At 39.3% G+C, this 12,419-nt stretch overlaps 1 protein-coding gene across 5 annotated transcripts in view; it reads left to right on the plus strand.

The window, feature by feature from the left end:
- The window catches only part of NCKAP5 (NCK associated protein 5), a 949,833-nt gene that overhangs the window by 752,815 nt on the left and 184,599 nt on the right, over positions 1–12,419 (plus strand). For all 5 annotated transcript variants that reach the window (XM_059394413.1, XM_059394410.1, XM_059394408.1 and 2 more), the window contains one exon: positions 7,366–7,404. In XM_059394413.1, coding sequence (XP_059250396.1) covers positions 7,366–7,404 — 39 coding nt within the window. The remainder of the gene's footprint in view (positions 1–7,365; positions 7,405–12,419) is intronic.

Below are 12,419 nucleotides of genomic sequence, written 5' to 3' on the forward strand. Positions count from 1 at the left end.
TGGAGCAGGTAAAGTCCGAGGAGTTCTCATCCTTCCCTGAACATCGGACTTACCTGGGAAGGTTTAAGAATACTACCGGCTGGTTCCTCCCTGCCTAGTGTCAAGACTCCTTCACGCCGTAACTTGCAGCTGACAGGTGATCCTTTCTACTAAGGGAGAGTCATATATGTTGTCCATGTTGGTTTCAGCTGCCTCTCCTTTCATAACTTCCCTATATGGTCCCCAGCTGATCAATATTGACCCATAATAAGTAGGGACATCTCTACACCCCTGTTCAGCAGAAATACTTACAGAAGGTGAGACCTTCAAACTTCAACAAACTTAAAGATTTAAGGGTCAAAATTGTTCAGTGGGAAGATGATGAGGGAGCAGAAGTCTAACTGAAGACAAAGACTAAGCACCCTGCAACCTCCCCCCTCCCAACCATCTTAATGTTAAAGCCTTGCCAGACTGGAAAAACAACCTTAACTTGACAATGGCAAGGCCTCTAGTCTCCCCTAAGTCCTCTTTAGCATATGAAAGTTCTTTTGAAAACCTCCCTTTTCCTTACCTTTCCCAACACCATAGTATATAATTAGCCACCCCTCACAATCCACACGTAGCCACTCTTTCTGCCCTTGAGTCCTATCCATGTGCTTTAATAAAACCACCATTTTCACCCCCTGTCCCCCGCAAAAGAAAAGAATACTGCCTGCTGGGCCATGTCTCAGAGATTATGATCCAGTTCTGGCCTGTCTAAAGTGGAGCCCGAGTGTTGGGAATCTTAAAGACTCCAGGGAGTTATATATTCAGCCAAAATTAAGAATGATTGCACTTGATCCTCTGAATGCTTGCTTCAGAGCACATTTTCAGAAAGAGCCATTAAGAGAATAAAAGCTCCACCAAACTTGGATATGATGATAGAAGAGCAACAGACCTATGTGGAAATTTTGGGTTATTTCCGATTCCTCAACAGTATCTGAGCAAACAAAAAAAGTAAATGCTGTCCCAGCGTTTCCCAAAGTGTGTTTTTGGGCCCCTTCTGCATCAGAAAGATGTGCAATGGTTGCAAAAATGCAGATTCTTGAACCACAAAGGCTCTGAATAGTCAAAGCAATCTTGAAGAAGTAAAGCAAAGCTGGAGGCATCACAAATCCGGACTTCAAGCTATATTGCAAAGCTGGAGTCATCAAGACAGTACGGTACTGGTACAAAATAAACACATATCAATGGAACAGAATAAACCCAGAAATGGACCCTTAACTCTATGGTCAACTAATCTTAGACAAAGCAAGAAAGACTATATGAAGGGAAAATGACAGTGTCTTCAACAAAGGGTGTTGGGGAAAACTGGACAGCAACATGTGGAAGAATGAAACTGGACCACTTCTTTACACCATACAAAAACATAAATTCAAAATGGATGAAAGACCTAAATGTGAGACGGGAAACTATCAAAATCCCAGAGAACACAAACAAAACCTCTTTGACATTGGCTATGGCAACTTCTTACTAGGTACTTCTCCTGAGGCAAGGGAAATAAAAGTAAAAATAAACTATTGTGACTTCATTGAGATAAAAAGCTTCTGCACAGTGAAGAAAACAGTCAAGAAGACTAAAAGGCAACCTTTGGAATGAGAGAAGTTATTTGCAAATGACATATCTATAGAACTACCCTATGACCTAGCAATTACACTACTAGGTATTTACCAAAAGGATACAAAAATACTGACTCAAAAGGGTATATGCACCCCAAAGTTGGCAGCATTATCAATAATAACCAAATTGTGGAAAAAGCCCAAATGTCCAGGGACCGATGACTGGATAAAGAAGATGTCGTATGTATATGCAATAAATATTACTCAGCCATCAAAAAGAGTGAGATCTTGCCATTTGCAATGACTCGGATGAGGTTAGAGTGTATTATGCTAAGTGAAATAAATTAGAAAGAGATACCATATGATTTCACTCATATGTGTAATTTAAGAAACAAAAAACATGAACACAGAGGGAAAAAGGGAGGCAAACCAGAAAACAAACCCTTATATAGAGAACAAACTGAGGGTTACTGGAAGAGAGGTGGATGGGACAGTGGGGGGGAATGGGCTAGATGGGTTATGGGTGTTAAGAAAGACACCAGTTGTGATGATCACCAGGTGCTGTATAAGTGATGAATCACTAAGTTCTACACCTGGAACTAATATTACACTGTATAATAACTAACTGGAATTTAAATAAAAACTTGTAAAAGAAATAAAATAACATAAAATCAACACAGAAAAGAAAACAGAAATTCATATTCTCAAACTTCACTCAGCTATTCTCCAGCAGAATGAAGAGTGAGGAAATTGGCAATTTACCAGACTTCCCCAGCAGTTTTTTGCATGCAGAATTTGGAGCACCTGCCCCCACCTTCAAACCACCAGAGTAGAGTCAGAGTTCCCAATAGTCCATGAGGATGCCAGATCTGAGTTCTTCTCTGACTTCTCTGTGCTCTCTACTTAAGAGTATCCAGGCAGGAAATGGACGTAGTTCAGAAGAAAGGAAAAATCAAAAACAAAACACAAAATCAGAATTTCTTTTAAACCAAGGCTAAATAAAGGCAAAAGCATGTTGTTAAGAACAGTTCTGATCTTCTTCTCCAATTCCTATGCTATATGCCAAGACTGGATTGTGGAATCATCAGACATTCTCAGTGCATGTCTTCACCTGAGTCCTAAGTAATCTTGAAGAGCAACATCTTGATCCATGGAGATAGGAGATGATGATCTTGGTGGCTGTTCTCACACGCTTCGAATGTCCATTGCTTGAATGGACCACAAAATCAACAGATGATGGACTTCTTGTATCTGTTCTAGATTCTGACCACCATGAGGCAGCACCTGTGTTCTATTCAGCATATTTCTCTAAGATCCAGCACAATCTGTGGCCCATACTATGCATTTAATGTGTATTTGTTGTATGACTAAATGAATGGAGATTGTCAGCCCCAAATTAATTTCCCAATTAATTTTCCCTATGACCCCACAGACATATTTCAATGAGTTTCTCCCATTCCCAATATTTTACAGAGCAAATAAATAAGGGCTTAGTGATTTATACTTACACATGCGTATTACACACACACACATACACACACACACACTTCATCCTTATACAAATAAAATATAGTCTCAAACCATTCTTTCTTAACTAGTTATCTCAAAATGCTATTCATTCAATTCATGCATAACCTACTACGCATGCATACTAGAGTAAGTGCTTTATATCAGGTACTCCCCAAGAGGTTTCCTGGGTTATATCTATCTTCTCATGCATTTTTCACAAGCCGAAAGGTAGCCAGTTCACAAATGAGTAAAGTCAAGCTGCTCCCCTACCCCAGAACTATCAATGTATCATCAACACGGGCTGCATTTGAACCCAAGTCCTTCTTGTGATTCTGCCCCTGTGCTCTTCCCACTTGTCCCCGGCTGCCTCAGTGTGATAAACCAAACTCGGAAGCACTAAAAATTTCTCCAAAGCACATTTTCCAAAAGTCGTCCTTGTCCAATTAGGTTTTTAAATGAGCTTGCCGATGTGACAATTGTTTTACATGATAAACTAGCACAGACATGGATAAAAGCAAGATTGTGAGGCAGGAGGAGCCTGGTCAAAGCTTCCTGCCTTTAGAGTTCCTCACCCCACCACCTTCTACCCAGCCCTGGCTCTCCTCTGGATTGGAGGAGAACTGGCTCTCTTAGAATAACTCTGAGGTGTGGCTTCTCGTTCAGCCTCAAGTACTATTAAAAAAGAAAAAAAAGAAAGAAAGAAAGAAAAAAAGAAAAGACAAGGCTTCAACCCTGACTTCTCCTCCCTCTGCCCACCTACTTCCAGGGAGTGCATGGGGGCGGGCTGGAGCTGGGGCTGGGGACAGGACCTCTAGGAGCCTGATGGAGAACAAAGACTCTGGTGGCTTTTTGATGAGCCAGGTGTCAGAGGAGCTGGCTTGTCTGAGGGAAAAGAGCCATACCTGGGCCCCCTCCTTGGCATCTCTGGCTCCCCTGCAGCCCTATCCCACCAGAGGCAAAGCAGGAAGGTCTCTGAAGAGAACCTAAGGCAGATTGTAAAACAAGCCAGAGGCTTCAGGACTGTCAGCTCGCTCTGCTTGTCTCAAGTCCCCCTGGCCCAGCCCAGCTGCTGTTTTTCCTTTCTTTGGAGAGGAAAGCTGTCAGGTGACACTGGAAGTTATTTATTCTCATTAGCTGGGCCTGCGGATGTGTGATTATTTGCAACCCAAGTGCTAAGGGCATAATTCTGTGATGAGGGCAGGGGCCCGTTCCAGGGGTCATCTTGTGAACCTATTAGAGGTTTGCAGGCACAAGCTCCAAACACCTGTTCTACTGATGCTTCAGGGAAGCTTAGCTGTGAAAGTAGTGAAGAAACCCAGGAAACCAGCTTATAGACAGTACCAAGGATAGCATTTGTACAAACTGGCCTGCTCTTCTGCAGAGGACCTGCAAGTCCTTCTGGGTAATATAACCCGTGTCAGGAGGTAAAGAAATAATGCATTCATGTATCTTTGTTCAATTATTACGTAGAGCAGTTGTCCAAAGTATATGCCAGAAGGAACTGTGTCAGAGATGGAGCCTATCAGCTATAGGGCAACATACTCAGATTGCAAAGATAGGACGTATTTTCTCCTGTGGGCTATTACAGTTAGGATATTCATTTATGTCTCCTGTTAAATCATGTGGAGAGCTATTTAATGTGACCACTGTTCCACAGCCCGGTTTAAGTGAGGGACCAGTTGGTGGAAGAAAAGAAAATATTGATATTAGGCAGTTTTATGAGAATGTAAATCAAATCCAAAGTTTGAGATCCAAAAGAATTAAATTATTTATGATATGAATTAATTTTGGTACATTGTTCCTGACTCAAGCTGTGTGAATAGTTGAACTCTTTTTTTGTTGCATGTTTTTTTTTCTTAATTTGCCAAGAGTAAAATAGATGACCTATAGTTTGACTTTAAATCTTCAGTGGCTTACGAATTGGAATGAATGTTTAGAAGATTTTCAAGATGACACTATTGGTCAATTTGTGGGACTGAATAACATTTATTTTTGTTATGATCATGTATAAATCAACTGATAAAGGGAAAAGAAAAGGCATCAGTTAAGAGAAATATGGTTTATTTTGGTCTATGAGATCCCTTAGGTAAGTTTCTTTAACTTGGGCTGGACTATAAACAAACAAGAAAACTATATCAGGTACTGTCCAAGTTTTTCTTCAAAACTGTAGTTAGTTTCAGTGAAAGGTCTCTCTCCTTTGCTTAATGTCAACAATGTAAAGTTGGGAAGGATTCTGATAGGGGGAAAAAAATCCTTGTGTCTACAATTCAACTAATCAGTTATAGGTAATCTGATTTTAATCATTTACTGCTTGTGCTGTGAATGCCTCCTAAACACATGAACCACAGTTGATGACAAGCCTGCGTTTTAATTTTCAATAAGACTTACTGGTAGCCAGTTGTCATTTAGGGTGTGCTACTTTGTCAATATTGAGTGAAAAAACAAGCTCCATGCAAACATTCTTACCCTAATCTGTTCCACTATACCAGACAGGGGAACAAGCACACATAGTTTAGTATCACCAAAAATTAAATTGGTTATCAAGATAAAAAGATGAAAGCCTGTCCCTTAGGCTTTGGTTGAATATGAGAATTACCAAGATGATTTCGTGCTTATTATGCTGTGTTCTGCTTGCCAGTAATATTCTCTCTGAAACCAAGGAACATATTGCAGCCATCTAGCTTTACAAATACTCTACAGATTTATATTCAATAAATGAAGGAAGAAATGAATGAACAGAAGTAACCTGGTATCTAAGACATTTATGTAGTCTGACTTGGTCTTTAATGCTGTAAGTTTCAGTGATCATATTAAATGAGTACAGTACATGTACGTGCTTGAAAAATACCACTTAACTCACCTACCCACCTTTATTTTACCAAGAGTAGCTGTATGGATTGCATAGTTTCAAAGTTATAGTGAAGTAAAGTAAGGACTTCCTGTATGGTGTTTTTGAAACCCGCGGATGAAAAAAGAAATCTTAGCACAAATACATAGAAAAGTGATGAATGGTTGTCTGGAGAAAATGGCAGACCTTTGCAAATACTTTGCAAAAAAACAGGTACATGTCATTGGTTTTATATGTGGCTTTTAGCTGGAATGGTGCCACATTGCCCAGTGCTAGACTACTCACTGAAAGGGAATGGAATTACCAAGTTTGGAATAGACTAATCAAGATTCACCTCCTTCATCTGAGAGGAGCCTACCTTCTCTTACTGCCCCAAGCTGCCTGATACCTGAAGAAAATTAGGGTTTTGTTAATATATTAGTAAGAATTCTATTTGATTATGTGTTAGAAGAAGCTCAAAATAACAGTGAATTATTTTTTTCCCTCTCTTGTGTGGAAGTTCAGAGATAGACGGTGAAACTCCCTGCATCATGAGGACTGAGTTCATCCTGTTTCTCCATCCAACAATACTTGTTACTTTCTTTATCAAAGTGGCTGCTGAGGTTCCAGCCATCACTTTTACATCCCAGACAGGAAAAGAAGGGAAAAAAGTGAGGCTTCTTCTTAAAGACTTTCTATAAGATCAAGAAAAAAAGGTTGACTTATAACTCATTGGCCAGGAACTTGTCACAAATTGACACTAATCTACAAGGAGGACTGGGGAATGTATTTGAATGTACCCAGCCAAAGAAAACAAAACAAACAAACAACCCCAGAGTTTATTACTTAGAGAAAAATAAATATTAGAGTAAACAACTACCAGATACTGCTACAGGTAGCAGCGACAAGAGGATGACATAAATGAAAACACTGAGGATGTAAACAGAGCATCTAGAAAACAATGAGGTGCTCTTATTCTACACCATTCAAACCTGTCTCTATTCCAAGTCATTTTAAAGACCAAAATAGTCATACCGCAAAAGAATAGGAAGGAGAGGCAAAGGACATTATAAATCAGCAAAGTGTAGGAACTGTGTACAGATAATTAGAATCGTGTTTTACGCTGTATCGTTTTTTTAGCCCTCTTGGAGTACTTTACATATGAAAGGATATTATTTTTCCAAATATGGAAATGTGGAAGTCAGGGTATGAATGATCTTCCCAACCTAACCATCTTAATTAGCAACAAGGTCACCTTTGGAAAAAAGCAGAATATTACCTAGAAGCATAGGCTTATTATGAAAAGAATCAGGTCCTCTACAGAGAGAGGAAAGAAGCAAATGAGGAGCTAATTAGGTAGAATAAGCTGTGGGAATCGTATTGGTAAATTACAGTCCATGTGTATAAAGTCTCATTATTATAAATGGCAACTCTTTTCTTTGTTTTTTACAGGTAGCCAACCAAGTTGTTCAAGCTCTGCTCACTCAAAAGGTAGGTCATTCTTGGCTTATTATTTTCAAGGTACTTATGTGAATAGGTTGGAACTCGTATTGTCAAACCAGGAAATTGTGATTGATAGATGCAATACTTCTCTGTTTATTCACTTAGGTTGAAATTGTGTGTATTTTAGATGGGCATACAAAGTAACATCAGTGACCAAAAGAATCATAAAGTTCAAACTCTTGGTAAAGTAACAGAAGATGAAAGATTCCCATGGACCCGTTTATGTAGCAAATGCTAATATTCTATAAGTTGGTGGATTCCTCTACTTCCTATAAAATGAATCACCTTTTATGGTCAGCATTAACAGATGCCTATAATCCAGGAAAAGGTCTTTGAGTTTAGGAAAGTTATCTCATTTCTCTGGGTCTTATTTCCTCTTCTGTAAAGTAAGGATAACAATTCCCACCTCCCAGAATTGCAGTAGTCATTCTATGAAAAGAAACACATAGAGCAGTTCCTACAGGAATCAGTTTGTGGTAAATACAGAACAAGCGGCAGCATGGTATACTTGAAAGTTGCTAACAGTAGACCTTAAACACTCTCCCCACCAAACCAACAAAGAAACAACTATGTGAGATGTGAATGCGTTAATTATCTTGATCTTGGTAACCATTTCATCCCGGAAGATGTATCATATCATCACATTTTGCTCTTTATGAGACTGACGCGCTACCTCCTGTGCTAACGAGGCACCTTACATTTTGCCCTTTAAATGTATACAGTTATTCCCCAATAAAGTTGAGGATAAAAACAAATCATTTTTTAGCATGAGCTTTTTATGCCTCCTCCTTTGCCATGTCTCTCCACCTTCAGACAATATAAGATCACATTATTGGGTCAGAGTGGGCAGATGCAAGTTATTGCCCAAATTTGGCCATTTTGGTATGTCTTATGGAAACTTTCCCATTTCTTTCTATAATGTTTCTCAGAGGCTAAATTCTAGTTCTTTCAGATTTCATTCGTTCTGAATTACCCCTCTGTGAGATGGTAATTTTTCTATAAAAGAAAATCTTAGATCATGTGGCATGTTCTGGAGTACATGGCTAATGATAACAAAGTAATTTATGACATTTGATTTTTTAATAAAGAATAATTTGATTAGGAGTTGACCACTTCTTGTTAAAGGTACTTAAATAAATATTTTTAATTTATACTATAGAGGCGCTGTGATATTATTTTTGCTAGATTTTCTCCTCAACTACTTTTGTTGAATCACATTTTCTGTTTCAAATGATTTTAACTGATTCAGGTTTACATCAATATCACATAAATAGAGAGATTTGACTATACCTCTTAGGTCAAATTAGGATCCATTATGAGTAACAGAGATCCAAAATGGTAGTAACTTAAATAAACTAAAATACTATTTCTTTCTCATATCTAAATCTTCAGGTAGGCAGTATAGGGTTGCTATGGTGACTCAGCTCCATAAAGTCCATAGGTTCCCAGGTGTCTCTGGTTTCTATCTTGTTATTCTACGGGGTGCAGCCTCCATTCCAAAGGTTACCTTATGGTCCAGAATGGCTGTTCTTGCCCCGTCATCACATCCACATTCTAGCCATCAGGAAGGAGGAAAACCTGAAGTAAATGAAGAAGATAAGGGGCACACACTAGCTGCCCTTTAAGAGAGGATTCCTAAAGCTTTCTTACTTCCTCATTTGCATCTCCTTGAACAGATCTTAGTCACACAGCTACACCTAAGGAAACTGACAGTGAAGTCTTAATTCTGGGTGGGTGCCTAGTGAAAATTGATTTTCATAGTATTAGAGGAGAAGGGGAAAAACAGATATTGATGGACATCTTGCAATTTCTGTCAGAGTGTATTTGAATTTTTTTTTTCCTTTTTGAAAAGTTTTACATTTTCATTTGCTTTCCTCCTATGGGAAACTCTACGCTCATTTAATTATAAACTTAAGGAATGAAGGAAGCACTGATGCAGCTCTATGTGTAACTGGAGAAAACTTCTCATGCCTATCTTTTTTAATGGTGCCTCAGGAAAGAGACAAGGAAGCTGTCTGGTACAATATAAAGGAAAATGGGACCCTTCAGGTCAGCCACAAAAAATAGCTACACAAATCCAAGTAATAACTAGTAAACAGATAAATCTACCTTGGTACAGTTAAGCAGTAAGACCCAGAAAGACATGCTACTGTGTGAGATAGCATACCTCAGGGACACTCTGAGGCAGGAAGAGATGTCAGGATTTTCAAAGATTCCAAAAGAATCATGTTCTACAGAAACATGTAACTCCCAGTTTTTACAAGGACCATAAAATCACTACAAGAAGACTCAAATTTCTTTTTAATTAAGAGCATAATACAGGAAACAAAATGTACTCCAAATGCAGATGACAAAACAAATCTGAAGAGGGATGTAGCTGGCACAGAGTAAGAGAAGAAATTTTGAGTGATTTATCCAAGTCACCAAAAAAAATTTTTTTGAGGTGAAATTACAGTCATAACCATGCAGTTTTAGAATATATCATTTGTTATGACACAAAGCAAATCTGCCAAGAGCAACCAAAAAAGCATTTTTCTGGCATATCATGAACTGGCCCAGATAAGCATCTTGAAATAACAGAGTGTACTTCTTTTTCCCAATACTGATAAAAAAAAAATTTATTTCCATGAACTTATCACTTTCTGTTAAATGTACATATACTGTCCTAGTCAAGTAATTCAATTTATCTCAGAAACCTGTGGATTCCCTTAAGACAGCAGATTGTCCCTCCTTTAGATCAATAAAGCTAAAGTGACAATATTAAACCCAGCTCACTTCCATTTATGACTCCAAATCATAGGTGCGAGGCTACAAGTGCAAGTGAAATCAATAATTCAGGCCAAACTCATATTTTTGTCTGAAATATATTTTATCTTCATTAAGTCAATTACACTCACTGAAAATGTAACTGTCCTGGTTCTTTACTGCCTTTTTTTTTTTCTTTTGCCACTATCATCAAACTTGGAAGAAAACCCTTTTTCCTCTAGTCATTTTCCAGCATATCAACTTAGGCTTTGTTTGCATGTTCTTTAGGATAACCCAATATTTATATGGTGTTTTTGTTTTGGTTTGGTTTTTCGCTTTTTTTCCCAACATGGAATAAGGCTCTGTCTAATAAAATCTAGCCATGCAGCAACCAGACAGGAGCAGAGTACATTTTTTTAGCTTGTGTCTGAAAGAACTCCAGACTTCTACACATTTCCCTTGTGGAGGGGCATTCCAGCCACCTTTGTCCCCTCAGTTGGCAATGGTGTGTAGGATCCAGTTCCCGGAAGAGGGTCTGTTTATACTTGCTGTGTACCTTACAAGGAGTCAGACTCCATGTCCAGCACTTTAAATGCATGAAGTCATTTTGTTTTCATTGCAACCCTGTAAGATAGGACTAAGGAAATAGGGTTCCCATAGCTCTGATGGCAAGAAGTGGCAAAGCCTATATGTTCAATCTAGGGTTGCTGCCCTCCAAATCTTGCAACATTCAGCCTCCATGATCCCCTAGGATCACTTACTGTTTTCCCCCACTGTAGTTTGGCAGCAGAGATGAGGCTTTGGAAGTCAACAGATGGATTGAAATCCAATTATTAGATACAACCACAGGAAATAGAACAAAAGGGCAAGGGAGCCAGTGGATTTCTTAAAACTTCTGGAGCCATTGACAGTCCTGGCTAGCAAGAATATTCAGGATCTGACATGTGTGGAATCTAAACTGACTAGAGTCAAGCTTTCTCAGAATCCATCTGATCTTGGACCCCGGTATTTCACTGTTGCTGGGGGCTTTAGCGAGCATGTAATCCTGAGATGGTCAGCTAGCTATGGTAATAGGCTTAACTTACTATGATTTCATAAACTTGTTCAGCCATCACCCAGCTTAAAACTGTTTTAATTGGAATGCATTTGGGATGAAGGCTTGCAGTAGTCAGCTTGCCACAGGGCTAACCACTTCCCGTTCATTAGGGCTGGACTGATTCAGGCACACATATATGTTACTTACCTGCCTTGCCTTGTAGACATTTCACATTGAGGCCTTCGGTGAGTCTGAGAGATGGCTTTTCTTTTTACATGAATCTTAGCATCCTAGGCAAAGAAAGGGCTGTATCAGTGACAGCTGCTGAGAAGCAATGTTACCAGGAAAAAGTGGTGGGTCTTGGGGCGCCTGGGTGGCTCAGTGGGTTAAAGCCTCTACTTTCGGCTCAGGTCATGATCCCAGGGTCCTGGGATCGAGCCCCACGTTGGGCTCTCTGCTCAGCAGGGAGCCTGCTTCCTCCTCTCTCTCTGCCTGCCTCTCTGCCTGCTTGTGATCTCTGTCTGTCAAATAAATAAATAAAATCTTTAAAAAAAAAAAAAAAAGTGGTGGGTCTTGTGGCCATCAAGCTTCAGGGAAGGAATGAAGTGGCCCTTGAAAATCCATCTCATGGTGCCATTCTCTTGAAATTCTGTTTTGTACAGTAGCTCAGTTTATAGATAAGGAACTGATGCAAAACGGGGATAAGTTACGTCCTCAAGGTCATGTGGGTAATGAGGACCAGAGTCCAGATCCCCAACTCCCAATCTGGCGTATTCCGATACACATTGCATCTGAAAGAGCTTTATCACTATAATATCATTTTTACATGATAGAATCAGATTTAAATAATTTTCATTAAAACTCTGCTGATGTCACAGTATGTCCTGCTTCAAAGCAATCCACACTTTATTAAAATAACTTCAGCAGGGAGAGGTTTAGTTCTAAATACACTGAAGCAGTTGTACTTATAGGTACTACCCAGTAGTAGATCCAGAATCTTTTTTGGCCCAAGTGCAGATGAATCTTCCCAGGATTACAGTGTCTAGATACTCAGAGAAGCTGTGGTTTGAGATCATGCAGGTGCCCAAGGTCCTGTAGACCAGTATATCACGTTGCTGAGCATATTTTGCCCTCACCTTCAGCTTTAATCGATACTCTGTTTCTGATAGTGACGAGTGGATTACAAGGAACAGGTCTGGCTACTTTCTTGAACCCACTGTAC

Source organism: Mustela nigripes, chromosome 3, assembly GCF_022355385.1.
Source record: "Mustela nigripes isolate SB6536 chromosome 3, MUSNIG.SB6536, whole genome shotgun sequence".
Taxonomy (NCBI): Eukaryota; Metazoa; Chordata; class Mammalia; order Carnivora; family Mustelidae; genus Mustela; species Mustela nigripes.